Source organism: Pagrus pagrus, assembly GCF_965226575.1.
Source record: "Pagrus pagrus genome assembly, chromosome: 16".
Classification (NCBI taxonomy): Eukaryota; Metazoa; Chordata; class Actinopteri; order Spariformes; family Sparidae; genus Pagrus; species Pagrus pagrus.
This window is the reverse complement of record NC_140200.1, coordinates 716,321-743,890: the sequence shown is the minus strand read 5'-3', so window position 1 is coordinate 743,890 and position 27,570 is coordinate 716,321. Positions and strand designations below refer to the sequence as shown.

The window sequence follows — 27,570 nt, the reverse complement described above, 5'->3', positions numbered from 1 at the left end:
TACCTGTATTTGTGTTTAAATGAGCAACTTTGAATGAAGATTTGGGGTAACTTATGTATTATTCTGCAGTGATTTCCTGACCTACATGATGCTGTCAAATAACCAGTACATCAATTAATGAGTAGACAAGAAAGTGAAAACTGTGTCATATCTAAATATGTGCTGCTGTCACAAACAAACCATCATCAAGCTGAATGAGTCAGATCAAACTCAATGTTCCATCAAACTGTTTCAAATACAAAGTCCAGCTAAGTAGACAGTAAATGTGAGGACAAAGTGTGTGACTCAGTATGAAACAAAGAGCGGGCTTTTGTTTAGTTTGGTTTTCACCTTTGGTTAGTTTGAGTGATATATCTTTTTCTGTGGGCAATATTTCATTAGGCTCATATCAGCCAATAGTATACATTTTATAGGTAATAGATTTGACTTACTGATTGATATTAATTTATGATCTCCAACTTGTTAATTCAAGTGATTCATCCAGCTCATCCTGGACTTTTTGCTTTTCACATTTCAAAAGTCTTCACTGAATACAAGAACACTAAAGCAGAACTTTTTATTGAGTCATTTTGCACTTCAGCTCAGTAGGTCCATACAGCAAAACATTGTATCAGTATTTTCTCAAAATTCTGTTCTAAGAACAGTAACAACTCATTTCTTCACCAGCCGCAAGAATAAAACATCCTTCTCTAAGTGTGCAAAATATTCTGTAAGTCCAAATACCCAGTAACCAGGTCACAGAACAATGAGGTTTGAAGATGCGAGGAACTTTCAGCAACAAGCCTCGGCCTGCAGGTTAGACCAAACATCTGTTCGCAAGGACATTTCGATCGCTTTCCAGGATTTGAAACCCTGCTATACATGAAGAGATACAAAAATGTTAACACACATAAAGAAATAATCATCACCTTTACATTAAAAATACGTACTGAACACGTTCTCAGCTGCAGAGAAAACACATGGAAACTTCAAGATGAATACAGTTAGTTTGAAGATAAGTGCTCTTGGATCTCACACTGACATGTTCAAACTTTTTCTAATTGAATTTCAAACAAAACATTTGATCATTGCTGCTACCATCTGCTGGCCACTTGGGGGACTTTTAGATGCAATACTGTATGTCAAATATAATTATTGTGTCACACATGTCTTATGACTGCCATGAACTTAAGACCCCTCTCTGCTCTGATTATTTCCTCTAGAGTGTAGGTTTTTCCTAGCTAGCTCGCCAAATTAGTTTTGGCAGGCCAGCCAGGTTTATTATTATCTCATTGACATGCATCTTGATTTAGAGGAAATGATTTTCAGTTCACTGCAGGTTTATTGTCTTCGCAACAAACTGAGATGTATCAAGATCAACTGAAGCTACAAAATCAATAGATGATCTTTGATACAGTCATTTAGAGCCATCCAGTGCCACACTGAACCCATTTTTTGCACACAGTTTTACGTTTTCATGGAAATTATTAGTTGTTATGGGTGTTATTTTCCCAGATCTGGTTGCCAATAGAACACCAACCATCTATCCTGTCTACATGCTAAAGCTCAGCCATGAGTCTCACATCAGTTTGACATTGTTATACCTTTCCCTGGATATCTGCTTGAGGCCAGTTTTGGATAATTTCAAGGACACACCGGGTGCTCTCACCATCCTATTACTGCACTCCCCTTTTCCTGTTAATCACACACATAGGGTTAATATGTATCCCTTTTTTCTAATGGTAGTGAGACGTGAGTCCATTTTTAAAATAACAAGGGTGAAGCTTTTTACAATACCAAGTTGTAAAACATTCATTGCCATATCAGGGTGTGGTACTGTTCATAGCAGGTCAGCATGTTCTCCTCTATGTATAAAAAAAGCATACCCTACAATGAACAGGTCTTTCTTAGTTTGCTAAAACAGGTTCTTCATGCACAAGATTTGTTTAACACTGTAATTTGACATACAATATTATATAACTAAATGTTCCCACACAGAGATTGTGAGGTCACACCAGCTAAGTGACAGTGTCAGTAGTCTTGAACAATAGTGAATAGTGCACAATAATAAAACCATGTTCAGTTACCACGAGCAAAGAATCCACCCAGTTTTACAATGAATCATGCTCTTTCACAACAGAAACAAAAACTAAATTGACAGGATATAAATAGTAATGGTATCACTGTCATTTGTTTGTGTTTGATGGTGCACAGGGAACATTGCTATTTCAGCTGCTGTTAATATTAAGAGTGTTTCTGTACACAGGACGAGACTCTTCCTCCTACACTGAACACAGAGTCACTGAGGAACCAGACCAGAACCCAAACCCAGGATAAAGAGGTTCAGTGACTGTGGTGTTGAAGGTGTGGAGGTGGATCAGTGAGTCAGAGGAGACTCTGTAGAAGGACAGAGTGCCAGCAGGACAGTCCACATACACTGCTACTCTACCAGAGTCAGAGGAGGAGAGAGGGAGGACTGTTTTTCTGTTATTGTGCCAGACACAGAAATACTCTTCATCATCAGAGCACTTCAGACTCCAGGACTGATCATTCAATCCAAACAAGCAGTCATAACTGCTTCCTTTCCTTCTGATTCCTCTGTATGTCACTGTTATATAAACCTCTCCTCTCCATTCGACCTCCCAGTAACAGCGACCAGTCAGACCGTTCCTACACAGTAGCTGCCAGTAGTAGTCAAATCTCTCTGGATGATCAGGATATGGCTGCTGCTCTGTCACCACTGTCACCTTCTTGTTGTCGTCAGACAGTTTGAGACGTCGGTTCACTGTGTTTGTGTCCACTGTGAGTTCACAGAAATCTGATGGAGAGAAAAAGACACAACACGGCAGCAGGTTATCAGCTAATACAACTTTTTCTCTATTTACTGATATGTTTTATTTTTTATTTTTATTAAGTTATAGATTAATTGGACACTAAGGCTGTGGCTCAGGGGTAGAGCCAGCGTCCTGTTATCGAAAGGTTGCTGGTTCGATTCCCCTGGTCTGCATGTCGAAGTATCCTTGGGCAAGATACTGAACCTGATATGCTGGTCGGCACATTGCATGGTAGCCACGGCCATCAGTGTATGTATGTATTACTGTAAATCACTTTGGACAAAAGCATCTGCTAAATGCCGTAAATGTACCACTAAAAAACTATTGTATAACCCATATTTATTGTAAATCTTCAGAATGCCACATTTGCTGAGTAATCTGTTGCCCGTGGGATTTTAATGGGTAAATTCCACAATTATGAACATTTTAAAACATTTCCTTGATTGTGTGCTGTTTACATATAGTTACATACACCGATCAGCCACAACATTAAAACCACTGACAGGTGACGTGAATAACATTGATCATCTCATCACAATGTGATGTTCTGCTGGGAAACCTTGGGTGCTGGCATTCATGTGAATGCCACTTGACATGCACCACCCATCCAAACACTGTTGTGGACCAAGTACACCCCCTCATCACCTATCATCTACCTGATGGCAGTGGCCCCCCAGCAGGACAATATGCCCTGACACACTGCAAACACTGCTCAGGAACAGCTCTAGGAACACACTAAAGGGCCCAAAGTGTTGACTGGGCCTCCAAATTCCCCAGATCCCAATCTGATCGAGCATCCCCCAACATACAGGATCCAGAGGATCCACTATAAAACGCCCTGGTGCCAGACACCACAGGACACCCTCAGAGGTCTTAAATCCATGTCTTGACAGGTCAGAGCTGTTTTGGCTGCACAAGGGGAACCTTCACAATATTAGGCGGCTGGTCATAATGTTATGCCTGATCAGTGTATATCAACCCTAAATCCACACTCACACTTCTGCAGACCAGGTTTCAGTCTCTGTTTTCCACCATGGTCGACCCTGGAAGTGGAAACAAAGTCAATCGAGCAAGTTCTCTTGTATTATAAAAACAGAAACATTTAATAAGCTTCACTGTTAGTGATTTAACAAACGACAACAGAAATGTTGTGTGACTTTTCATACAAAAGCGTTTTCAGTCTCCAGTCTGGATCGTGCAGTATAGTAGACACAAGCTTCACTCCTGAGTCTCCAGGATGATTGTAGCTCAAGTCCAGCTCTCTCAAATGGGAGGGGTTAGAGTTCAGAGCCGAAGCAAGAGCAGCACAGCCTTCCTCTGTGATCAGACAGCCGGACAGCCTTGAATGAATACATTCAAAGTCAAATAATATCAATATTATCAGATGACTTGAGTTGTTATTGTTTTTGTTCATTTAAAAGGTTTTGATTTACTGGCTGCAGAAGTTCAAGAATGTTTGGGGTACAAGAACCGAACGACAAATTGTAAAGTGCTGGATTGCAGACATCGTACACACATACATCAAAAAATTAATACAAAAGCCACAGACTCCTAGCACCAATTCATATATTTGAGCTAGCAACTATTATCCAAAGTTATGAGTGTGCAATGATCATTTCTTTGTTTTTTTCTTACGCCATTTTTCAGAAGGTAATCCTCCAGATGTCATGTCTCTTCATCAACACTAATGCAAGTGTAAAATAAAAAGGTCAGATCATAACAAACAGCTGAATCCCAACCTGATAGTTTCCAGTTTACAGTGTGAACTTTCCAGTCCTGATGACAGCTGCTTCACTCCTGAATCCTGCAGGTCATTGTTACTCAGGTCCAGCTCTCTCAGACTAGAGGACTGGGAACTGAGAACTGAGGACAGAGCTTCACAGCTTCTCTGTGAGAGGTTACAGTCACTAAGTCTGAAAAAGAATCAGAAATGAACACACACAAATCTTTTTAAACATATTTGGTAATACAGACTCATGGACTGCCAATGATGCATCCACCTACAGAGCTTTGTTGGAGGCTTTGACCACTGGCAGCAGCCTCAGAAGAGCCTCCTCTGAAGCAGAGTATTTCCTCAGGTCAAACACGTCCAGATCTTTTTCTGATGACAGTAAGATGAAGACCAGAGCTGACCACTGAGCAGGAGACAGTTCATCTGTGGAGAGACTTCCTGAACTCAGGTACTGTTGGATCTCCTCCACTAGAGAACCATCATTCAGTTCATTCAGACAGTGGAACAGATTGATGCTTCTCTCTGGAGACTGATTCTAACTAATCTTCTTCTTGATGTACTGAACTGTTTCCTGATTAGTCTCTGAGCTACTTCTGGTCTCTGTCAGCAGACCTCGTAGGAGATTCTGATTGGTCTCCAGTGAAAGACCTAGGAGGAAGCGGAGGAACAGGTCCAGGTGTCCATTTGAACTCTGTAAGGCCTTGTCCACAGCACTCTGGTAGAGATTTGTAAGTTTATTTCTAAATAGTTTAGACCACCATGTTGCTTCTGCCAGCAGATTGACTCCAGAGTTGATGAATGTCAGATGGACATGAAGAGCAGCCAGAAACTCCTGAACACTCAGATGGACGAAGCAGAACACCTTGTCCTGGTACAGTCCACTCTCCTCTTTAAAGATCTCTGTGAACACTCCTGAGTACACTGAGGCTGCTGTGATATCGATGTCACACTCTGTCAGGTCTGATTCACAGAAGATCAGGTTTCCTTTCTGCAGCTGCTCAAAAGCCAGTTTTCCCAGAGACTCAATCATCCTCCTGCTCTCTGGAGTCCAGTGTGAATCTCTCTCAGATTTTCCATCATACTTGACATTCTTCACTTTGGACTGAACAACCAGGAAGTGGATGTACATCTCAGTCAGGGTCTTGGGCAGCTCTCCTCCCTCTTTGGTCTTCAACACATTCTCCAGAACTGTAGCAGTGATCCAGCAGAAGACTGGGATGTGGCACATGATGTGGACGCTTCGTGATGTCTTGATGTGGGAGATGATTCTGCTGGCCTGCTCCTCATCTCTGAATCTCTTCCTGAAGTACTCCTCCTTCTGTGGGTCAGTGAACCCTCTGACCTCTGTCACCATGTCAACACACTCACGAGGGATCTGATTGGCTGCTGCAGGTCGTGTGGTTATCCAGAGGCGAGCAGAGGGAAGCAGTTTTCCCCTGATGAGGTTTGTCAGCAGCACATCCACTGAGGTGGACTCTGTAACATCCGTCAGGATCTCAGTATTGTGGAAGTCCAGAGGAAGTCGACACTCATCCAGACCGTCAAAGATGAACACAACCTGGAACTCTTCAAACCTGCAGATTCCTGCTTCTTTGGTTTCAGTTAAGAAGTGATGAACAAGCTCCACCAAGCTGAACTTTTTCTCTTTCAGCACATTCAGCTCTCTGAAAGTGAGTGGAAATGTGAACTGTATGTCCTGGTTGGCTTTGTCTTCAGCCCAGTCCAGAGTGAACTTCTGTGTTAAGACTGTTTTCCCAATGCCAGCCACTCCCTGTGTCATCACTGTTCTGATTGGTTCATCTCCTCCAGGTGAAGCTTTAAAGATGTCTTTACAGTTGATTTTTGTTTCTTGTGTTGCTGGTTTCCATGTTGTTTCACGCTGTCTGAGCTCATGTTCCATGTTGACCTCTCCTGTTTCTTCCATCAAGATATAGATCTCAGTGTAGATCTCATTTAGCGGTATCGAACTTCCTGCTTTTGTGATTTTTTCGAAGACACGTTGAAACCTCTTCTTCAGGTTGATTTTGAGTTTACCCTGGCACTCAGAAAGAATCTCTGAATGAACAAAAAGGAGATGACAGGAAGGAGGGGATACCACAGTAAATGTGAGTCATCAAAACATTTCCGGATCTGCACTTTTAGCTGTAAATTTCCCAGATTAAGACACAGTATCTTGTTGCCAGACACAATCTGTATCTTAAGGATATGTATATATTGCTTGAGTATTGTCTAAGATGAAAATAGCTGCAAGTTTTTCAAAGACTGAAGGGCTGTAGAACTGTGTTGATGTGTAGTCTGCCTTCAGTACACCATGGCCCCAACCCCTACTTAACACCACACTAGTACACACTCGCGATTTAATTCAGATTTACAAAAGAAAAAAAACAACATCTGTATTTCTACTGTATTTGTTATCATTGAATTATCATATTGTTAAGATGCATGATTGTATAATATGCAACTTACTACTCTGTCGCATCCTTTTTTAATGACGTGTGGCTAAAGGTTCTGAGATGCTGTTTAACAATTTCTCACCTCGATCATTCTGATTAATTTTCCCCAAAACCATTCTGGTCACTTTAATGGTGTTTGTACTGTAGGCCTGCACCATCTGATCCACTGTGTTCATCTTGTCTGCATTCTCCAGTTGACACTTTTTGATTGTTGGGAAGCCTTCCAGGACCTCTGACTGCTGCAGGAGCCATTTGAATTTTTTTAAAGTCGTCCTCTCCCAAATCCTCCAATATATCCAAGATGTCCAGTGTAGGTGTCGCCATCTGTTCTCCCTGTCAAGATACAGAAGATAAGAGAGAGAACCAGAAGAAAGTTAGTATCTCAGAACAATCTGTCTGTCATAATTATAAAGAATATGTACCTCAGTTGATGTTAGTAAGTCACTGAACTGCACAATATTTGCCTTAGTCTTCTACTTTGGAGTCTATTCTCTGTACTCTCTTACACTGCTAGTTCTGGCTGTGTATGTACAATCTGGCCAGTCATGGACCCAGCAGACAGACTTTTTGAGGATTAACTGAGTGATTTGTCTTGTCTCCTGTGCATCAATTCTTGTCGGAAAAGGGCCACTAGCAGTGAATACAGAGAAGGAGCTCTGACTGTGGCTTGTAGGCAAGTGTCCTCTAAGCCCTAAGGCTGATGAATTCTTTATCTGTATGAGCTGAGGACTTCCTCAACCTTCTAAGCCTGCTTCCCAACCAGCTAGTTTCCAGCCTGATAGCATTCAACCTGCTAACTTCCAATCTCCACCTCAGCCTGCAAGGGACTGTGCTTGCTCCAGTCGATTAGACTCGGGTTCGTGAGCCAACAGCCTGCCTGTCCTGAGTCGGCTAGCGCCACAACCAGCTTGTTCTAATCCTGCCTTTTGTCTGTGTTGTAAGCTGGCTTCCTTAACTCGACAGTTGATTTCAGGAAGGTCCATGCTACCTATCACCCTGTGGAGCAAGTCAGGAGCACCAAGTTTCTGGGTATGCACATTGCCGATGACCACAGCTTGTCACGCAACTGTACATCCCCGACCAAGAAGGTGCAACAGAGTCTCTACTGCCCTTGCAGCTGGAGAGAACCAGCCCCTACAAAACGACATTTAGAGCTGAATGGGAAATTGAAATTTACTGCAAAAGGGGGTGTCTTTTGACCTGACACATTTGTTGTTAATCTAAAAGGTCTAAGTGAATATGAAATATTTTCAATCCACATAGTGGCTTAATGTTTTAAGTGTATTCTATTTTCAGATACTTACCTGAGTCGAGAACACAGGTCTCAACATTGACCACTAGATGGAGTCAAATAAAGGCTGTATGACACCATGGCAGACATTTTGGTTGTTTTACAACATTACACATTATTCCCCCTACTTTGTATATTGTTTCTTGTATCTTTTTTGATGTTATGGTCTCGTCTGATTTTGGATTTTTGATCTTGTATTTAGTTCACTTCTCCCTGAGCCAGACTCAAACAGCCTCATCCATAAACTCCTGCACTCATTTCATACCTGCCAACCTCACTTTCTGTTGCTCACACCTAACTGCATGCACACAGTATTGATACACAGTGGATTATCCTGGTAAAATAAACTGAATCCAAAATGTTGAAATTTTGGAATAACAACTCAAATATTATCTGTTGAAACCCCCCCATTTTAAATCAGAAGCCAGTTAGTTTAGTGAGCTGACTCTACTTCATGGGAACTGTTGTATTAAAGGCTCATGCGCTTCTAAGATGTGAGAAGCTCTGTCCATATATAGTTATTAAACCATAGCAGAGTTTAACTTCCTCAGTGTGTAGATGAACATCCTGGTTGTTGGTTTACGTGATGACTGACATGAGAACAGAAACCACACTGTCATCTGATTCTTGAGACATGAACTTTGTGAACTTCATAAGCAGTGTGAATTCGATCCTGATTAAATAAAGGTTATTATTAACAGGAAAGCAAGTCTATGTCAGTGCTGGTAAGATGATATTTTGAACTCTTGAACCTCCAGAATATTTATACGTGCAACAAATACACGGCACAGACAAAAATGATGGTGATGATCAAACATGTCCAGATTTTTTTTGGTAGGATTCTCACCTACTGAACTCACCTCAGGACAGTTTCCAGCTTCATGTGTGGAGGAAACACTGGGAGAGAAGAAGCTGCTTATTTCCTCCTCGTCAGTCCTGGTGTCTGTGTGCATCTGATCTGAGGACACCGTCACACCCTCAGAGTCCAAGTCTGAAAAAACATCAGAGTGACGTCAGAGCCAGTCAGTATCAGAGAAATCACACATCAGATGATGTAGTTCTACTATCTGTCCACGTGATGGTGCTAACTAACCATCTAATGAGCCAAAGATCAGCTCAGTTCAGACACATATAATGGAGGAGCAGCAGTTTGATCACAAATATATGAATTACTGGTTTCAAATCCCACTAAGAATTATGTTTTAACCTAATATTCCCTTTCCAACTTAAAACACACCTTAATGAAATAAATTACCTTAATTAAATGTAAATACGACACAAACACAGTACTTTTAATGCAAATAATTAATTTAGTTAAATGACAAAATGATGATGAGCAAGTTCATACACCATTAACTATATTAAACACTCAAAGAACAGATTTTAACAAAACATTTTATCTCTTTTTATGAACATATTGATCTTGTGTATTTGTCTGAAATGACATACTGTATTTTAGACTGGGCTATGTTTAGGTGAGCTAGTTCCAGGGCTCTGGTATTTTGCATTGTGAAGTAGTGACAAAAATTGTATTTGAAAGAATCATGTAGCTTACATGGCAAAGGTCACTATTTCAAGAACTGGTATGATGATTCTGATTCTCCCTGCCTTAACCAAAATGAAAATGTCGTAACTGCTTCACAAACTGTAAATATATTTTCTTAATCTAACCAAAGTGTTTTTGTTGCCTAAACTTAACTACATACTGGATGTAAACGCTGGATGTCATCCCGAAACAATTCATGAACTGCTGTGATCCTGTAGCCAGTGAAATTTCAAACCTTGCAATATATGGTTTCAATGGGTTTTCAAAGGCCTAAACTTGCAAGTTTTTATGGTGTTATGCATTATAAGTTAGTGTGAATGGGGATATAAAGAACTATGATTGTGTTTTTCAGCTAACAGAGGCAGTAGGTAATCTGCAGGCTTATTTTTTGTTTAAAAAAATTCAGGCAAGAATGGAAAATATTTAAGTGTGTTCAAACTCCTATAGATCAATGACAGAAGCATTTAAAGAGACCATGTTTGTACTCCAGCTTTGAATTTACTCTGGGTGTGACTGGGATGAGTGCTTTAAGATCATTTTAAATTTCCAGGAAATTTAACAGGTTTTGAGAGACTGAATTTAATGCATGTGCGAAACAAAAACACAACACGTCACAAAAAAAGCTGCAGAGTTCATCATCATGTAGACAAGATATGTGAGCATCTTAAGAAATAAAAAAAAAACTGTCAACAATTTGTGATGAAACCATATTGTCTGGGTTAAAATGAATCTTTGTCATGGCTTTGTACCTAATGTTCCTAATGTACCCTGTTTACTTTGTTGAATTAAATTATATTATTTCTACCATGGCAGAAGGTTTTATCATCCTGGCAGGTGATATTAATCAGTACTGGATGTAGAGGTATCACGATTTGATGTGACTTTAAATGTTAAGGTCACTTTTTGTTTCAATTTTAGATTTAAAAGGTTTTTTCAGCACTGATGGCTGTGCTATTGTTAGACTTAGACTTTTGTGCCTTAACAACTGTCATTTACATTTTTATGAGGAGCAATGAGTGCACCATGACGTCCCTGTCAGCACACATATCCCTTGCTGTACGAAGTAATGTAGATTTCAGAGTTTAAGATGCGCTCCTGAATGCACCGTGAAGTCCCCCTGAGTGTGTCAATCTCTGGCACAGAAAGACAGCAGAGGAGGGAACCAGAGACGCATTTATGGAGATAAACAACACCGACGCATGGCAGAACAGCTCAGCACAGTTTTATATTAAATCAGTGTGGCGGAGAGTCTTCCATGATTTCAACTCAAACATATTCTCCAACTTTATTTACAGTAGTTGTAGAAACTGTGTACTGTATAATGAGACACATTATTTATCTATGACTTACAAGCTGACAGCAAATTCTGAGGTGTAACATGCATGAACTCAGCAGTCATAACACTTCACTACTCTCTTCAGTAGTTAAAGTCCCCACAATATCAACGACGGGGACATAAGCCACACTAAAACCACATTCATCCATGGACCAGACTGCTGTAAATGATCTCGAGCTATATTGTGTATTCAACATCACTAAAATTAATTGATCCATGGAAATGACTTGCAGTCTGGACTTTGATAAGTCCGAGGGGTGTAACAATACACAAAAATCATGGTTCGATACGTACCTCGGTTTTGAGGTCACGGTTCGGTTCATGTTCGGTACAGTACGGGAACAAAATGCAAAACATAAATTTGCTTGTTGTTTATTCGGAACTTCTGTAAACCAACAATTTATTGTAACATTATACAAAATATGAAAATAAAATAAAAAAATAGAATACTGTTGTAAAGTGCTGCCTGGTAAAGAGTTAAATACATTATTGTCACTGTCTCTTTAAGTCGCTCTGCCAGGTGTGCGCTGGTGTGTTGTTCATACGGGCTGAGTTGCAGGGAGACGCTGCTCGATTGCCAAAGTCAGCGGCGTTCGCACTGAGGTCATTTTCTTTCTTGTAGAGTGATATTCACACTCGGGTGGTGCCGTTTCAAGTGCCGCGGCACAACGCAGAGATTCAGCAGGAAGTCTGACACGAAACAACAACAACACATCCGGTTGATTTTCAAAATAAAACACTCCGCGTTAATACAAGCACAAAAAACTTAAAAAAGAGACAAATACACGCTCTTCTTCTAATCCTTCAGTCGGGAACACTTCGTGTTGTTGTGTTTATAACACGTATAACAGCAGTCGTGTGTGATTATGTAATTATCACGGGAATCTCCAGCTGTTCGGCGGAACTGCGCTGTTCCGGACTCGTCTTACTCCGTTGCAAGCAGGAGACTTAAGCGACAAGGGAGGGTCTTCAAGCTCTGGTTTCGCGCTAGCATTAGCCATAATGTAAACGGGCTGCACGTGTAGCTGCAGGCAGAAAATAAACACACGCAACTTCCGTTCTGGAAACTCACCCCTGCACAGCTCTGTACCGAACCGAACGTCTTGTACCGAAACGCTTCAATACAAATACATGTATTGTTACACCCCTAATAAATCCTGCAATAAAGGATCCTTGAAACCTCGCTGATCTCTGATTTACCTTGGTACCAGTTGTCTTCTTGCACACAGTTAATGGAGAGACATTTTCATTAACAGGGCTCGGCTTAGATTGCTTACCAGGAAGTGGAACCCTGCCAAATAAATGTTGGCGAGCCAGCCAGGTCTACTAGTACTGTTCTTAGCAGGGCAACAAGTTCTCCACATAATCATACCCTGTGGTGAACAGTTCATTTAACAATAAATAAAATAAACAATTTCCCATCAGGGATAATAAAGTATTTCTGATTCTGATCCTGATTCTGATCTTTCTTAGTTTGCTACAATAGGTTTCTCATCCACGAGATTTGTTTAGCTCAATAATTAGATGACATTCATTATACAGTGTCAGTGTTCTTCAACAATAGTGAACAGTGCATAATAATTAAACTTTGCTCAGTTACTACAATCTCCCCAGTTTAACAATGAATCATGCTCTTTTACAACAGGCATTAAAACTTAAGTGAGCAGATAGAAATAGTTATATCATCAGTGTATGTTTTTATGTGTCATAGTACACAGGGTACAGTTAGCAGCTGGTTATACTGTGAGTATTTCTGTACACAGCAGGAGACTCTTCCTCTTACATTGAACACAGAGACACTGAGGAGTCAGTTGTCCAGATGAACCCAAACCCAAACCCGGCATAAAGAGGTTCAGTGAAGGTGGTGTTGAAGGTGTGGAGGTGGATCAGTGAATCAGAGGAGACTTTGTAGAAGCACAAAGTGCCAGCAGGACAGTCCACATACACTGCTACTCTACCAGAGGAGGAGGAGGAGGAGAGAGGGAGGACTGTTTGTCTGTTATTGTACCAGACAGAATAACCATCACTATCAGAGCACTTCAGACTCCAGGAGTGATCATTCCCTCCAAACAAACAGTCTTTACTGAATCCTCTCCTTCTGATTCCTCTATAAGTTACTGCTACATCAACCTCTCCTCTCCACTCTACCTCCCAGTAACAGCGACCAGTCAGACCAGTTCTACACAGCAGTTGAGGCCAGGGGTCAAATCTCTCTGGATGATCAGGATATGGCCCCTTCTTTCTCACGTGTGCCACCTTCCTGTTGTTCTCAGACAGTTTGAGTTTTCTGTTCACTGTGTTTGTGTCCACTGTGAGTTCACAGACATCTGATGGAGAGAAAAGACACAACACAGCAGCAGGTTATCAGCTAATACAATACTCTTTTTAATTTATTAATGTTTTTCATTTTTATGAAGTTATAGATCAGCAGCTTCAAAGTAATTATGATCAGAATCAGAAAGAGGTTTATTGCCAAGTAGGTTTTCACATACAAGGAATTTGTTTTGGTCTTGAAGGTGAGTGTGCCATACAATAAACAATAAATAGACAACATGAAAACAAGACAGACAGAAGTGACAACAAAGAGAAAGAGATGTGTATGTAATCACGTCTCTCATTAGTGCCAAAGACGACAATCAACAATAAACAAACAGTGACTATAATATATACAATATAAACAAACAAACAGAGACAAAAAGTGTGGGATGACTGATAAATAAAGACGGAAGATAAAATATAAAAGATATTAAATTTTAAAAAAAAGTACAAATTCTGCATTATTGTAATGCAAAGATTCAAGGGCGGTGGTGGGTTTGAGTGCCAGAGTGCAAGAGACAGTGTCAGTATCAGTGTCAGTGGGGGTGGGGGTCCCGGGACTTTTTAAGGATCCCAACTGCAGAGGGGAAGAAACTGTTCATGTGGCGGGAGGTTTTGGCCCTGATGGACCGCAGCCTCCTGCCAGAGGGGAGAGTGTCAAGAATTGATGGTGCAATTAACAGGGTGAATGTTGTCTCTGTCACTTGTTCTTGCACTATGTAGCTTCGGTGAGAGGGTGGGACCACAGCGGTGAACACATTTACTTCAAGATTCAAGTTTTCTAACATGTTATGACATAATTTGATTAGTTTTGTTTGTAGTTAGCATCTACATTACAGCTGAAAAATTGTAAAAGACATTTGTCTTTGCAACAGTGGTGCACTCAGACACTGTGATGAGTGCTTCATCACACAAAATGCCAATTTGGACAAAATTTTGCTTTAAATATAACTTAAGGGCTATACTATAGATATGGTAAATATTCAGGATGGTCAATTTGGTGAATGGAAAAATGGACTTGATTGTGTGCTGTTCTGTTCTCATAAATCTAACTGGATCTAAATTTACACCCACTGGTGCTGGAATAGAGAAGACAATGAGACCATTTTCGTCCCCCCAATTTCAGGTGTGATGGTAATAAAGTGGTAACATCTAAGCCAGGTATTCATTCATAGAAAGTTGGACATTATGTCGGTCCAACAGAGATTTTACATCCCAACATCATGTACTGTAATGATCTTAGTACTGTAGCAGATCTGCCATTCAGTATTCCCATTGGTATTCAATGTAAGGCTATCACTGTCCAGAGATCAGAGGGGAAGCTTTACACTTACATGTCACTCACAGGAGCACACCTTGTGAGAGTGCTAGCAGTTAGCTGGTGTCAGTATGTTCTGCAGTCTAAAATAAGAAGCTGAATTAGTTCAGAGTTGGGAAATTGTACAGTGGAGGGGTTTTTCTTCCAACAGACAAAAGAGGTTGCAACATGTTGTGTAACAACTTTTCAACAGCAACCAGTGGATTGTGCATCTTTGAAAACATCAATGGGATGAATATATTTTTAATAATGGGGTCGATTTGGAAACTGTGTTGACTTTGTAACGTTTTGTGTGGCATCAGCTAACAGTTACTGTTTCATGCTTTCTCTTTATGCGGTCTTGGTAATTTTAGCCTAAGAACATATTTGATCTGCTGCTGATGCGTTGGACTCTTGACTGTTGTGGTCTGGATAGACTTTTGCTGTGTTTATACAACAGTTCTGTTTGACAAGTACAACATACAAAAGTCTTTTAACTTTTGATTATGCATTTCTTTAACCTCTGTTTTTGTTACTGTCTCTTACCAACTGCGAGCTGAGTGCGTCACTCTCTAGTTGCTGCTACTTCATTGATGTTGATTGGGTGTGTCTGGGCCCAGTGGACAGAGGTTGTCATAGACTGAACAGACCGTAAAGCCCACTGAAGCCATTTGATTTGTGATTTTGGGCTATAAAGTTGACTAGACTTAAAGCTCTGGTCTACGATCTGGGAAAGGTTTGAAAAAAGCGTCCCCCCCACACACCCCTCCCCTCCGAGCTCGTACCGCTCTCCCCTCGGAGCCTCCCGCGACACACCCCCTCCACAACAAGCACCAAGAGCAACAAGCCGGCAGAAACCAAATACAGCCCAGCTTTGAATGCAGAGTAACGATGTTGGATTCACAGGTAAAGTTATTACAATGCACGTTGAAACTCACGTAAATCTTGTAAGTCATTACAATGTCCACAGGTAAGCTCCACAGCCAAGCTAGCGTAACGTCATTAGCATGTTACAGCTACGTTACGTTACAGCTACGTAATAAGTTACAACAGCTAAGTTAGCCACTTCTAAAAGTTACTGAGGGCCAAGAGACTAACAGATGCTGCCGTCAGCTTTCATCACAACGATTGCTTCCACATTGTGGCTGAAAAACAAACCTTCATGAGCCTCGGACCAGCTGTGTCCCAGCTGCTGTCTGAGTAGCACCAGACCGCGACACAAACGTGCCCGTAAACCGTAATCTCTTGTTTATGATCGATAAGACACACAAATACACACATCGTAACGCCTATATTGTTGGAATTATGTGTGAATAAATATATTATCAGTTTTTGATTAGCTAAATCTTATGCTAAATCTTATGCTATTCTGTTATGCTGAAATCTGTGGAGAGCTTGACCACAGGACATTTACATATCTGCCACTTTCACCTAGCAACAAGTTACTCAACAAGTTGTTCTCTGTGCTGTGTTACACCAATGATATACGATCACGCCCAGTTGTCTGTGAATAAAAGTTATGCATGGGGGAGAGCTCGTTGGAAGACTGCTGATCAGACTCACAGTGCTGACACCTGTACTTCCCCTTTGCAAAGAAAGACAAACTCTGAGTCCGTGTCTGTTTGTGTGTATTTTATTAGTGTTAAACCTAACATATATGATAATCCATCATATTGATTTAGCAAAGGCTTCGTTGAAAACAAACGGACAAGACCTGGAGGAGGGTTAGCAAAACAGTTAAGTAGTGACCGGGCGAGAGGTTGTGATGGAGAAATAAATCCGGACAAATAAAATAAAAATCCAGAAAGAAATCCGAAACCCCTCCGTTTCGTGTTGGGGTTTCATTCATTCATCTTACTTGCTGCTCCATTTAGCTGCCACGAGCAAATAAATAGGCTGATTTGGTGTAAACATGATAGCAATGTTAGCTTGTTGTTAGCTTACAATGCTAACATAGAGGCTAACGTCTCCGTCGAACAAGTAAACAAGTGTTGACAACACTGCAGAGACAGACACCGTCTAATAACACAGAAACAAACTAACGGCAGCTTTCACAGTCATCCGCAGCATCGGCATGAAAGTTATCTGTGTCACAACATCCACAATAAAGACGAAGGTTACCTGCTCAACAGAAACTCGCTGTATCAGCACCGGGTCCATATCTTCATGGACCTTTCGCCACCGTTCAAATGATGACCCGATGTTTACTCAGGTTTGAGCCCTCTTTGTTTCACATCTCCGCTTTGTGTCTTTTCAGTGACAGACTTTCTTTCTTTGACTCTTTGTCGGTGGGGCGAGCAGAGGCAGCTGAACTGCTCAGGGCAAAACAAACCTCTTGTCACTTGTAGTTTCAAATGCGGAAGTGGGTCGGGACCAGACGTGAGCAGGAGCAGGAGCAGCAGTGATTGGATCGGAAAATTGATCCAATTTTCCATCCGGACCGGACCGGATGGCTCCTATTGGTCAATTTCTTTTCAGTTTTGCAGGCGCTAGAGAGAATGGATTTATTTGGTTCCTTTTACTCTTCACATTGTGTAGGTGGTACTATTGGACCATAACCACCATCTAAATGATGTTAATAATAATGACACATCTTTCAAATCGTAGACCATAGCTTCAACTCTCTAATTCTCTGGTTTATCAGTTAAGTGTCTACAGACACTACAGACTGGATTCTCTGAAACAGACAGACAGAGTGACAGCTGACTCCTAAAGGGTCCAAACTGGGTTAACTACACATCTATAGGTCCATGTTACATATACTGTACGTCTCGTGTATGAAATGGCTGTATCATCACAGCACTGCATTTATCTAAACTATGATAATCGAGTCGTGGGTCACCTCTTGCCCGGGTCCAGGCACTGTCTCACTCTCTCCTCCTCTCCTTGAGGGAGAGGAGGGCAAATTCGGTCCCACGAACACAATAACAAGCATGGTGTGCAGCAACAATGGCCACATATTGGTATTGAGGAAGTGGATCAGATGAGTGATCGCAGAATGATGGTTTTCTTTCACGATTATTTTATTAACAGTGCTCTTGGTCTTTGACATGATTTAAGATCGAGATTAAAAAGAAGGCCTAGCCTACTATATAACCCAAACTTGGATGCCTCCCCCCAACCTCAAAAACCCATTCCAGTGCCACTGCTTACATTTTCTCAGACCAGGTGTCAGTCTCTGTTCTCCACCATGGTCCACCCTGGAAGAAGAAAAATAGTCAGTTCATGTTCTTTTGTATTATCAAAACAGGGACATTTAGTAAGCTTCTTAGTGTAACAGAGAAACTGTGTATGAGCCAGAACCAGAACATGTCCAGTCTCCAGTCTGGATCCTCCAGTCCAGCAGAAAGTAGCTTCACTCCTGAGTCTCCTGGGTGATTGTAGCTCAGGTCCAGCTCTCTCAGATGGGAGGGGTTGGAGCTCAGTGCTGAGGCCAGAGAAGAACAGCCTTCCTGTGTGACCAGACAGCCTGACAGTCTGGAAATAGTCGTCAATATTCAGTCAAATGCAACAAGTACAAAAAGACTCAGGACCTGCGCCCCCCCACCCCGCCCCCCGCCCCCCAACACACAGACACACACACACACTCTTTCAAAGTAAAGCAATCAGTGAAATAGATATCTTTGTAACAATCTCATAAATCCTGACCTGAGAGTTTCCAGTTCACAGTGTGGACTCTTCAGTCCTGATGACAGCAGCTTCACTCCTGAATCCTGCAGGTCGTTGTTACTCAGGTCCAGCTCTCTCAGACTAGAGGACTGGGAGCTGAGGACTGAGGACAGAGCTTCACAGCTTCTCTTTGACAGATTACAGCCACTCAGCCTTAGAATTAGAAATGAAGACAAAAAAGGCAATTTTATTTTTTGTCAAATGAATGACTTGAATTTTGGATATAGTATATTTATCTAATACCATTCCACTTACAGAGCTTTGTTGGAGGCTTTGACCACTGGCAGCAGCCTCAGAAGAGCCTCCTCTGAAGCACAGTATTTCTTCAGATCAAACATGTCCAGATCTTTTTCTGATGACAGTAAGATGAAGCCCAGAGCTGACCACTGAGCAGGAGACAGTTTATCTGTGGAGAGACTTCCTGATCTCAGGTACTGTTGGATCTCCTCCACTAGAGAACCATCATTCAGTTCATTCAGACAGTGGAACAGATTGATGCTTCTCTCTGGAGACTGATTCTCACTGATCATCTTCTTGATGTACTGGACTGTTTCCTGATTGGTCTCTGAACTACTTCCTGTCTGTGTCAGCAGACCTCGTAAGAGATTCTGATTGGTCTCCAGTGAAAGACCCAGGAGGAAGCGGAGAAACAAGTCCAGGTGTCCATTTGGACTCTGTAAGGCCTTCTTCACAGCACTCTGGTAGAGATTTGTAGGTTTAGGTTTATCTCTAAATAGTTTAGACCTCCATGTTGCTTCTGCCAGCAGATTGACTCCAGAGTTGATGAACATCAGATGGACATGAAGAGCAGCCAGAAATTCCTGAACACTCAGATGGACGAAGCAGAACACCTTGTCCTGGTACAGTCCACTCTCCTCTTTAAAGATCTCTGTGAACACTCCTGAGTACACTGAGGCTGCTCTGATATCGATGCCACACTCTGTCAGGTCTGATTCATAGAAGATCAGGTTTCCTTTCTGCAGCTGCTCAAAAGCCAGTTTTCCCAGAGACTCAATCATCCTCCTGCTCTCTGGAGTCCAGTGTGAATCTCTCTCAGATTTTCCATCATACTTGACATTCTTCACTTTGGACTGAACAACCAGGAAGTGGATGTACATCTCAGTCAGGGTCTTGGGCAGCTCTCCTCCCTCTCTGGTCTTCAACATGTTCTCCAGAACTGTAGCAGTGATCCAGCAGAAGACTGGGATGTGGCACATGATGTGGAGGCTTCGTGATGTCTTGATGTGGGAGATGATTCTGCTGGCCTGCTCTTCATCTCTGAATCTCTTCTTGAAGTACTCCGTCTTCTGTGGGTCAGTGAACCCTCTGACCTCTGTCACCATGTCAACACACTCACGAGGGATCTGATTGGCTGCTGCAGGTCGTGTGGTTATCCAGAGGCGAGCAGAGGGAAGCAGTTTCCCCCTGATGAGGTTTGTCAGCAGCACATCCACTGAGGTGGACTCTGTAACATCAGTCAGGATCTCAGTGTTGTGGAAGTCCAGAGGAAGTCGACACTCGTCCAGACCGTCAAAGATGAACACAACCTGGAACTCTTCAAACCTGCAGATTCCTGCTTCTTTGGTTTCAGTGAAGAAGTGATGAACAAGCTCCGCCAAGCTGAACTTTTTCTCTTTCAGCACATTCAGCTCTCTGAAAGTGAGTGGAAATGTGAACTGTATGTCCTGGTTGGCTTTGTCTTCAGCCCAGTCCAGAGTGAACTTCTGTGTTAAGACTGTTTTTCCGATGCCAGCCACTCCCTGTGTCAGCACTCCTCTGGTCGGTTCAACACTTCCAGGTGAGGCTTTAAAGATGTCTTCACATCTGATTGCTGTTTCCAGTGTTGCTGGTTTCCAGGTTGCAGTTTCAATCTGTCTGACCTCATGTTCCATGTTGACCTCTCCTGTTTCTTCCTTCATGATATAGATCTCAGTGTAGATCTCATGGAGAGGTTTTGAACTTCCTGCTTTTGTGATTTTCTCAAACACACATTGAAACCTCTTCTTCAGGTTGGCTTTGAGTTTACGCTGGCACTCAGTGAGAATCTCTGAATAAACAAAAATGAGATGACACAACTGAGAGGACACCACAGTAAATGTGAGTCATCAAAAACATTTCCAGATCCTTGAGCACATTTCTAACTTAAATTAATTTAACTTGCCTTGAACCAACACCCTTCACCTGGTCCTATTTTGCCTTGGGTGACCCAACCAAATAAATGCCTCAGCCGCAATGAAGGGGAACTTTTTTGATATCAGGAGGGTATAATCAATATCTGTATTTCTACTATATCTGTTATAATTTTCATGTAAAGTACCTTACAATAGTCTGTTATGTGATGTAAGATGACATAATATAGATCTATATTTCTTCACATTTTGTAATGACCTACCTGTTGGTTCTGAGACGGTGTTTGATAATTTCTCCCGCAGCTCATTCTGTTTCATCTCCCCCAAAACCGTTCTGGTCACTTTGATGGTGTTTATACAGTAGGTCTGCACCATCTGATCCACTGTGTCCATCCTGTCTGCTTTCTCCAGTCGACTCTTTCTGATTGCTGGGAAGCCTTCCAGCACTCCCTCCTGCTGCAGGAGCCACTTGAATTTTTTGAAGTCATCCTCTCCCAAATCCTCCAAAGTTCCCCAGAGGACCTGTTCAGGTGTCGCCATCTACCCTCCCTGCAGAGATACAAAAAAAAGTATGTTTTTAGATGTAATTTTCAAAATATCACAGGCTACAAACACAGCAGGGACCCCATGATGTCTCATGTACATACATGTACAGTGTCTATCAAAAGTATTCACCTGCTTGGATGTTTTCCCCTTTTATTGCTTTCATAAATGGAATCATGGTCAATATAGAAAAAATATACAAAATGAATTATTTACCAAAAGAACATGTGAATGTCAAAGTGAAAACCAATTTCTACAAAGTAATGTCAATTAATTAAAAATATATTATGTAAAATAAGTGATTGCAGAAGTATTCACCCCCTTCAAGTCAGCCCTTTTCAAGTCCAGCCACAAATTCTCTATTGGATTGAAGTCTGGGCTTTGACTTGACCACTGCACAACATTCATCTTGTTGTCTTTAAACCATTTCTGTGTAGCTTTCGCTGTATGCTTCGGGTCATTCTCCTGCTGGAAAACACGGAAATCTCCTCCCACGTCATAGTTCTCTTGCAGACTGAATCAGGTTGTCCTCTGGGATTTCCCTATATTTTGCTGCATTCATTTTACCATTTACCTTTACAAGCTTTCCGGGGCCCACAGCATGATGCTGCCACCACCATGCTTAACAGCGAGGATGGGATGTCCGTCAAACAAAGCGTCTAGTCTCTAGTCCAAAAGCTCCATTTTGGTCTCATCAGACCAAAGAACCTTACAGACCCTTTCCAAAAAATTAGAATATCGTGGAAAAGTTTATTTATTTCCGTAATTCCATTCAAAAAGTTAAACTTTCATAGATTATAGATTCAGGGCCCACAATTTAAACAATGTCAAGTATTTATTTGTTTATTTGTACATAATTTGGGCTTCCAGCTCATAAAACCCACGAAAACAGGAATTCAAAAAATTAGAATACTGTGAAGAAATCAGCCCACATTTTGTGTCACACACTAATCATCTACTAAACTCAAAGCACCTGCACAGGTTTCCCCAGGTGTCATTAAATTGCTTCACTTTGGTTCAATTGTCTCAGTTCGGTTCAATATGGGGAAGACTGCAGACTTGACAACTGGCCAGAAGACCATCATTGATACCCTCCATAGGATGGGTAAGCCACAAAAGTTCATAGCTAAGGAGGCTGGCTGTTCACAGAGTGCTGTGTCCAAGCATATCAATGGAAAGTCGAGTGGAAGGGCAAAATGTGGCCGGAGAAGACGCACCAGCAGAAGAGATGACCGTGGGCTTCAGCCGATTATCAAACAGAGAAGATTCAAGAATCTGGCAGAGATCCAGAAAGAGTGGAATGAGGCGGGAGTCACAGCTTCAAAAACCACCACATTCAGACGCATCCGGGAGATGGGCTACAACTGTCGGGTTCCTCGGGTCAAGCCACTTCTGAGCCTGAGCCAACGTAGGAGGCGTCTCAACTGGGCCAAGGAGAAGAAGGACTGGACTGTTGGCCAGTGGTCCAAGGTCCTCTTTTCCGATGAAAGTAAAGTGTGCCTTTCATTCGGGAATCAAGGTCCAAGGGTTTGGAGGAAGACGGGTGAGGAACAGAACCCAAGCTACTTGAGGTCCAGTGTGAAATATCCACAGTCAGTCATGACTTGGGGTGCAATGTCCGGTGCAGGTGTTAGTAAACTCTGCTTTCTTAAATCCAAGGTCACCACGGCTGTAGCTCAGGAGGTAGAGCGGGTCATCTAGTGATCGGAAGGTCACTGGTTCGAATCCCAGCTCCCCCGAGATACATGTCGAAGTATCCTTGAGCAAAATACTGAACCCCAAATTGCTCCTGATGAGCAGCTGGCGCCTTGCATGGCAGCCTCCGGCATCAGTGTATGAATGTGTGTGTGAATGGGTGAATGTGGCATGTGTTGTAAAGCGCTTTGAGCTGTCCGAGAGGACTGGAAAAGCGCTATATAAATGCAGACCATTTACCATTTACCGCAACAGTCTACCAGAATGTTTTAGAGGACTTCATGATTCCTTCTGCTGAGGATCTGTATGGAGATGCAGATTTCATCTTCCAGCAGGACCTGGCCCCTGCCCAAACCGCCAGAAGCACCAAAACCTAGTTTGATGCCCATGCCATCACAGTGCTTGACTGGCCAGCCAACTTGCCGGACCTAAACCCCATTGAGAATCTATGGGGTATTATCAAGAAGAAAATGAGGGGCACCAGACCCAAAAACAAAGAAGAGCTGACAGCAAGCATCAAGAAAATCTGGGCTTCCATAACTCCCAGGCAATGCCACAGGCTGATGGCCTCAATGCCACGGTGCATCGAGGCAGTGATTAAGGCAAAGGGATTCCCAATCAAGTATTGAAGACTGACATCGTTTTGAAATTACCATATTTTGATTGATTTGATGTGAAACTGAGAAGTAAATGGTGATTTCTTCACAGTATTCTAATTTTTTTAAATTCCTGTTTTCGTGGGTTTTATGAGCTGGAAGCCCAAATTATGTACAAATAAACAACTAAATACTTGAAATCGTTTAAATTGTGGGCCCTGAATCTGTAATCTATGAAAGTTTAACTTTTTGAATGGAATTATGGAAATAAATAAGCTTTTCCATGATATTCTAATTTTTTGGAAAGGGTATGTATGTACATATTTATTTTTTACTTTTGTCCTTTGGCTGCTGTGACAAAGAAATTTCCCCACTTGAGGTACAAATAAAGGAATTCTGATTCTGACATGCCCTCGGATGAGCTCTCGTTAAGATCTAATGAGCTTTCTTCAACAGTGTCTTTCTCTTTGTGACTCTCTCATAAAGCTTTGACTGGTGAAACAGTTGTTGTATACAGAGTCTTTCCCATTTCAGCTGCTGAAGCTTTTAACTCCTTCAGATTGGTCAGATGTCTTGGTGGCCTCCCTCACTAGTCTCCGTCGTGCACGGTCACTCAGTTTGTGAGGACGGCCCGCTCTAGGCAGATTTACACATGTGCCATATTCCTTCCATTTCTTAATGATGGATTTAACTGAACTCTGGGGGATTTTCAGTGATTTGGAAATATTGTGGGGGGGTTACTGACATTTTGTTGACTTCAGCTCAGCATTCAGTACAATCTCACCCATGAAGCTGATTGGAAAAATTCCTCACAAGCAGACCTCAGAGAGTTCTGATTGGCAGTCACACCTCCTCTTCATTAGTGCTCAACACCGGAGCCCCCCAGGGCCGAGTGCTCAGCCCCCACCTGTTCACACTGTACACACATGACTGCACTCCCCGACATCAGGAGAACTCTGTTGTGAAGTATGAGGACGACACCACCATCATCGGCCGTATTATGAACAACGATGAGAGTTCATAACAGGAGGAAATCAACAATCGTGCAGAGAACACTCTACTGCTCATTACTGCTAATTTTTGGTGATTTTTTGTCACTTTATTTTGCTAATTTAATGGTTTCCCTCCAACAGTCTGGGACATACTATCATAAAATATGGACAGCTGTATATGTGCATTTGTCATGATAACACTACATATGATCAAAAATGAGTTGATAATTATGCCAACACAGCTAAACATGAAGCAAGTGAAGTGTAACCAATTAATATTACTAACTTGTCAACAGCAACAAGTCCAGCTCAGCATCTGTCTTATATCATTTTATGTATAACATCTTTCCTCCAGAGACACAGAAGCACCGTAGTTGAAGAATCACTCTGAACCGTCATATTTCAAACTTCTACAGCTGTTGTGTTTGTATTCTACATACAGTCCTCACCTGTTCTCAGTGATTCAATTAGTTTGTGACTAACACGCCCGCAGCAGCAACATGGTGTCTTCTCTCTACTCACCTGAGCAAACAGGCCCCGTCCTTTTCCCACAGAAGCTACATACACCTGTCCACAGGTAGGAAGTCCGTCTTTACTTTCTCCACTTGTTCTAAGGAACCGAATCATCAGCTCTGGATCAACTCTCCAACAATCAGCCAGACTCCCCACATGTTCAAATCAACACCCAGAACCGACGACAGACCAGCTCCCTGAAGGACTACAGAGCTGCTCTATTAACAACAGGATGCTCACTCTCATCCGGTTCTGTTGGCGAACTCTTTGACTGAACTCAGCTCCTTCTCTCTTTATTGTATATTTTAACTTAAAGGGATCAGATTTCAGTGACTGTTAATATTTCTTGTTGGAAAGTCAAATAATAACTACAAGTGACTTTAAAAAAACATTTCAGTCGGGATGTTGCTGATGAAAACCTTTTATTTCTGAAAAGGAGAACCTGTCTCTACGGCAACACAGGAAACAAAATGGAGAAGCTAAGTTAGAAAAAAACAATAACAAAGAGGAACAAAGAAAACCTGGCACGTCCTCCTGAAGCAGGGTGCTTTTATCTAAATCAGCTGCTGATCCATGAATGCCCTGTTCTGATCATAAAGACAGCAGGCAGAATATTCAGAGCTCCAGACTAACAATAATAATAACAATAATAATAATGTTACCTGTGCAGCTGTCAGTTCAGTGTAAACTGTATGTTGTTGTTTATAAATTCACTGATTTGAATGAAGACAGATGGTGTTTGTGTTGTTTCTGATTCATTTGTTATTTTGATGAAGTCTGCGAGAACAAAAGTGTTTTTATTCTCTTAATAAGTCGACGACATTGAGATAACGTGAGGACAGTGTGTGTGTGTGTGTGTGTGTGTGTGTGTGTGTGTGTGTGTGAGAGAGAGGACTGTGTGTGTGTGTGTATGGCGGTAGAATCGTGTCATAATGCGTGCGCACCTATCAACTGAACGTGTCACACGCGCGTGCTTTGACGCCTGTGCAGCGAGCAGCGCCTGACGTGTAATGTAGTTTCCTCATTGACTTATAATGGTCCCCCGTTCACACGCACGTTCACGCGTATGACTGCTGCACGCCGGTAATCACACGACGCGTAGTGACTACGTGTAACATTCATGCGTTTTTATGCGAACGCACGCATTAACGCTCGCATGAAGATAATTGAACATTTTTGTCACACGCTCACATGTAGGCGGAAATGACGTGCGCAAACTATGTCACGCGTAACAAGATGCTGCGTGCGTACGAAGCAGCGTGCGCACGTCTGTCTGTCACTGTTTGACAAATGTTGTCACGCGTTCACACACGCGTGCGGTCGCAGTTTCTGATGTGCGACCGGAAGTTGATCTGCACCGTGCGCAACACACCGCGTACGTGAACGCCTCGCGTAGTCGGCCTTTTCATTTTATTGAAGTGTCGTCAACCAGGGGAGGCAGCAGTGAGCCAGACACTGCTGCCAGAATTATAAAAGAAGAATGAGAAGGAGGAGAAGTGTTTTTTTTGTTTTATATATATATATATATATATATATATATATATATATATATATATATATATATATATATATATATATATGTATGTATAAAAAACGCTGCTGCTCGAGTCCTCAGTGGGACCAGGACGGTGGATCATTGATAAAAGTGCGTGCTTCCCCCGCCCCTCCCAACAAAAGTCCTGGGAGTGTGTTGCAGCTGTTCAGGTGCACAAACCTAACGCACCTCTCCAGCGGTCCCAGCAGTTCTCAATGAACTGACCACCTGCGGGGGGCGTGGTTAACTTACAAATGTTTGTCATTGATTTTGTGTCTTATGTGAGAAACAAAGTAAAGAAACAGCAACAGAACTCTTTCTCTGTCTTCATGGAACAAATGAATCATGTCATGTAAAAGTCTGTATGTCTGTATCTCGTATTGATCGATGGCTTCATCTACTGGATGAACATGGAACACAGAACAACTACGCGAGGCGTTCACGTACGCGGTGTGTTGCGCACGGTGCAGATCAACTTCCGGTCGCACATCAGAAACTGCGACCGCACGCGTGTGTGAACGCGTGACAACATTTGTCAAACAGTGACAGACAGACGTGCGCACGCTGCTTCGTACGCACGCAGCTTCTTGTTACGCGTGAAATACAGTCTGCACGTAACAACGCACGCACGCACGCACGCATAACAAAATTCTCATGCGTGCACACACCCGTTGCTGCGCATCTCTCTGGTTGTTTTGACATTGATATACTTCATAGTGTGTGTGTGTGTGTGTGTGTGAGGACTGTGTGTGTGTGTGTGTGACGGTAAATCGATGTCAAACCAACCAGAGAGACGCGCAGCAACGTGTGTGTGCATGCATGAGAATTTTGTTATGCGTGCGTGCGTGCGTGCGTTGTTACGTGCAGACTGTATTTCACGCGTAACAAGAAGCTGCGTGCGTATGAAGCAGCGTGCGCACGTCTGTCTGTCACTGTTTGACAAATGATGTTACACGTGCACACACATGTGCGGTCGCAGTTTCTGATGCTACGCAACTATGGCGGTAGAATCGTGTCATAATGCATGCGCACCTATCAACTGAACGTGTCACGTGCGCGTGCTTTGACGCCTGTGCAGCGAGCAGCGCCTGACGTGTAATGTAGTTTCCTCATTG

General features: G+C 42.2%; 1 protein-coding gene across 1 annotated transcript; it reads right to left on the bottom strand.

The window, feature by feature from the left end:
• Nucleotides 1–1,995: 1,995 nt before the first annotated feature.
• Nucleotides 1,996–21,399, bottom strand: LOC311271336 (uncharacterized protein). The gene is given in 13 exon segments (XM_084376951.1): nucleotides 1,996–2,797; nucleotides 3,810–3,856; nucleotides 3,980–4,153; nucleotides 4,553–4,726; nucleotides 4,818–5,080; nucleotides 5,084–6,600; nucleotides 7,081–7,331; nucleotides 12,955–13,498; nucleotides 17,938–17,984; nucleotides 18,088–18,261; nucleotides 18,433–18,606; nucleotides 18,709–20,500; nucleotides 20,846–21,399. Coding segments are annotated over 13 exon segments (5,970 nt in total). The 5' UTR covers nucleotides 21,123–21,399; the 3' UTR covers nucleotides 1,996–2,261.
• Between the last annotated feature and the right edge of the window lie 6,171 nt (nucleotides 21,400–27,570).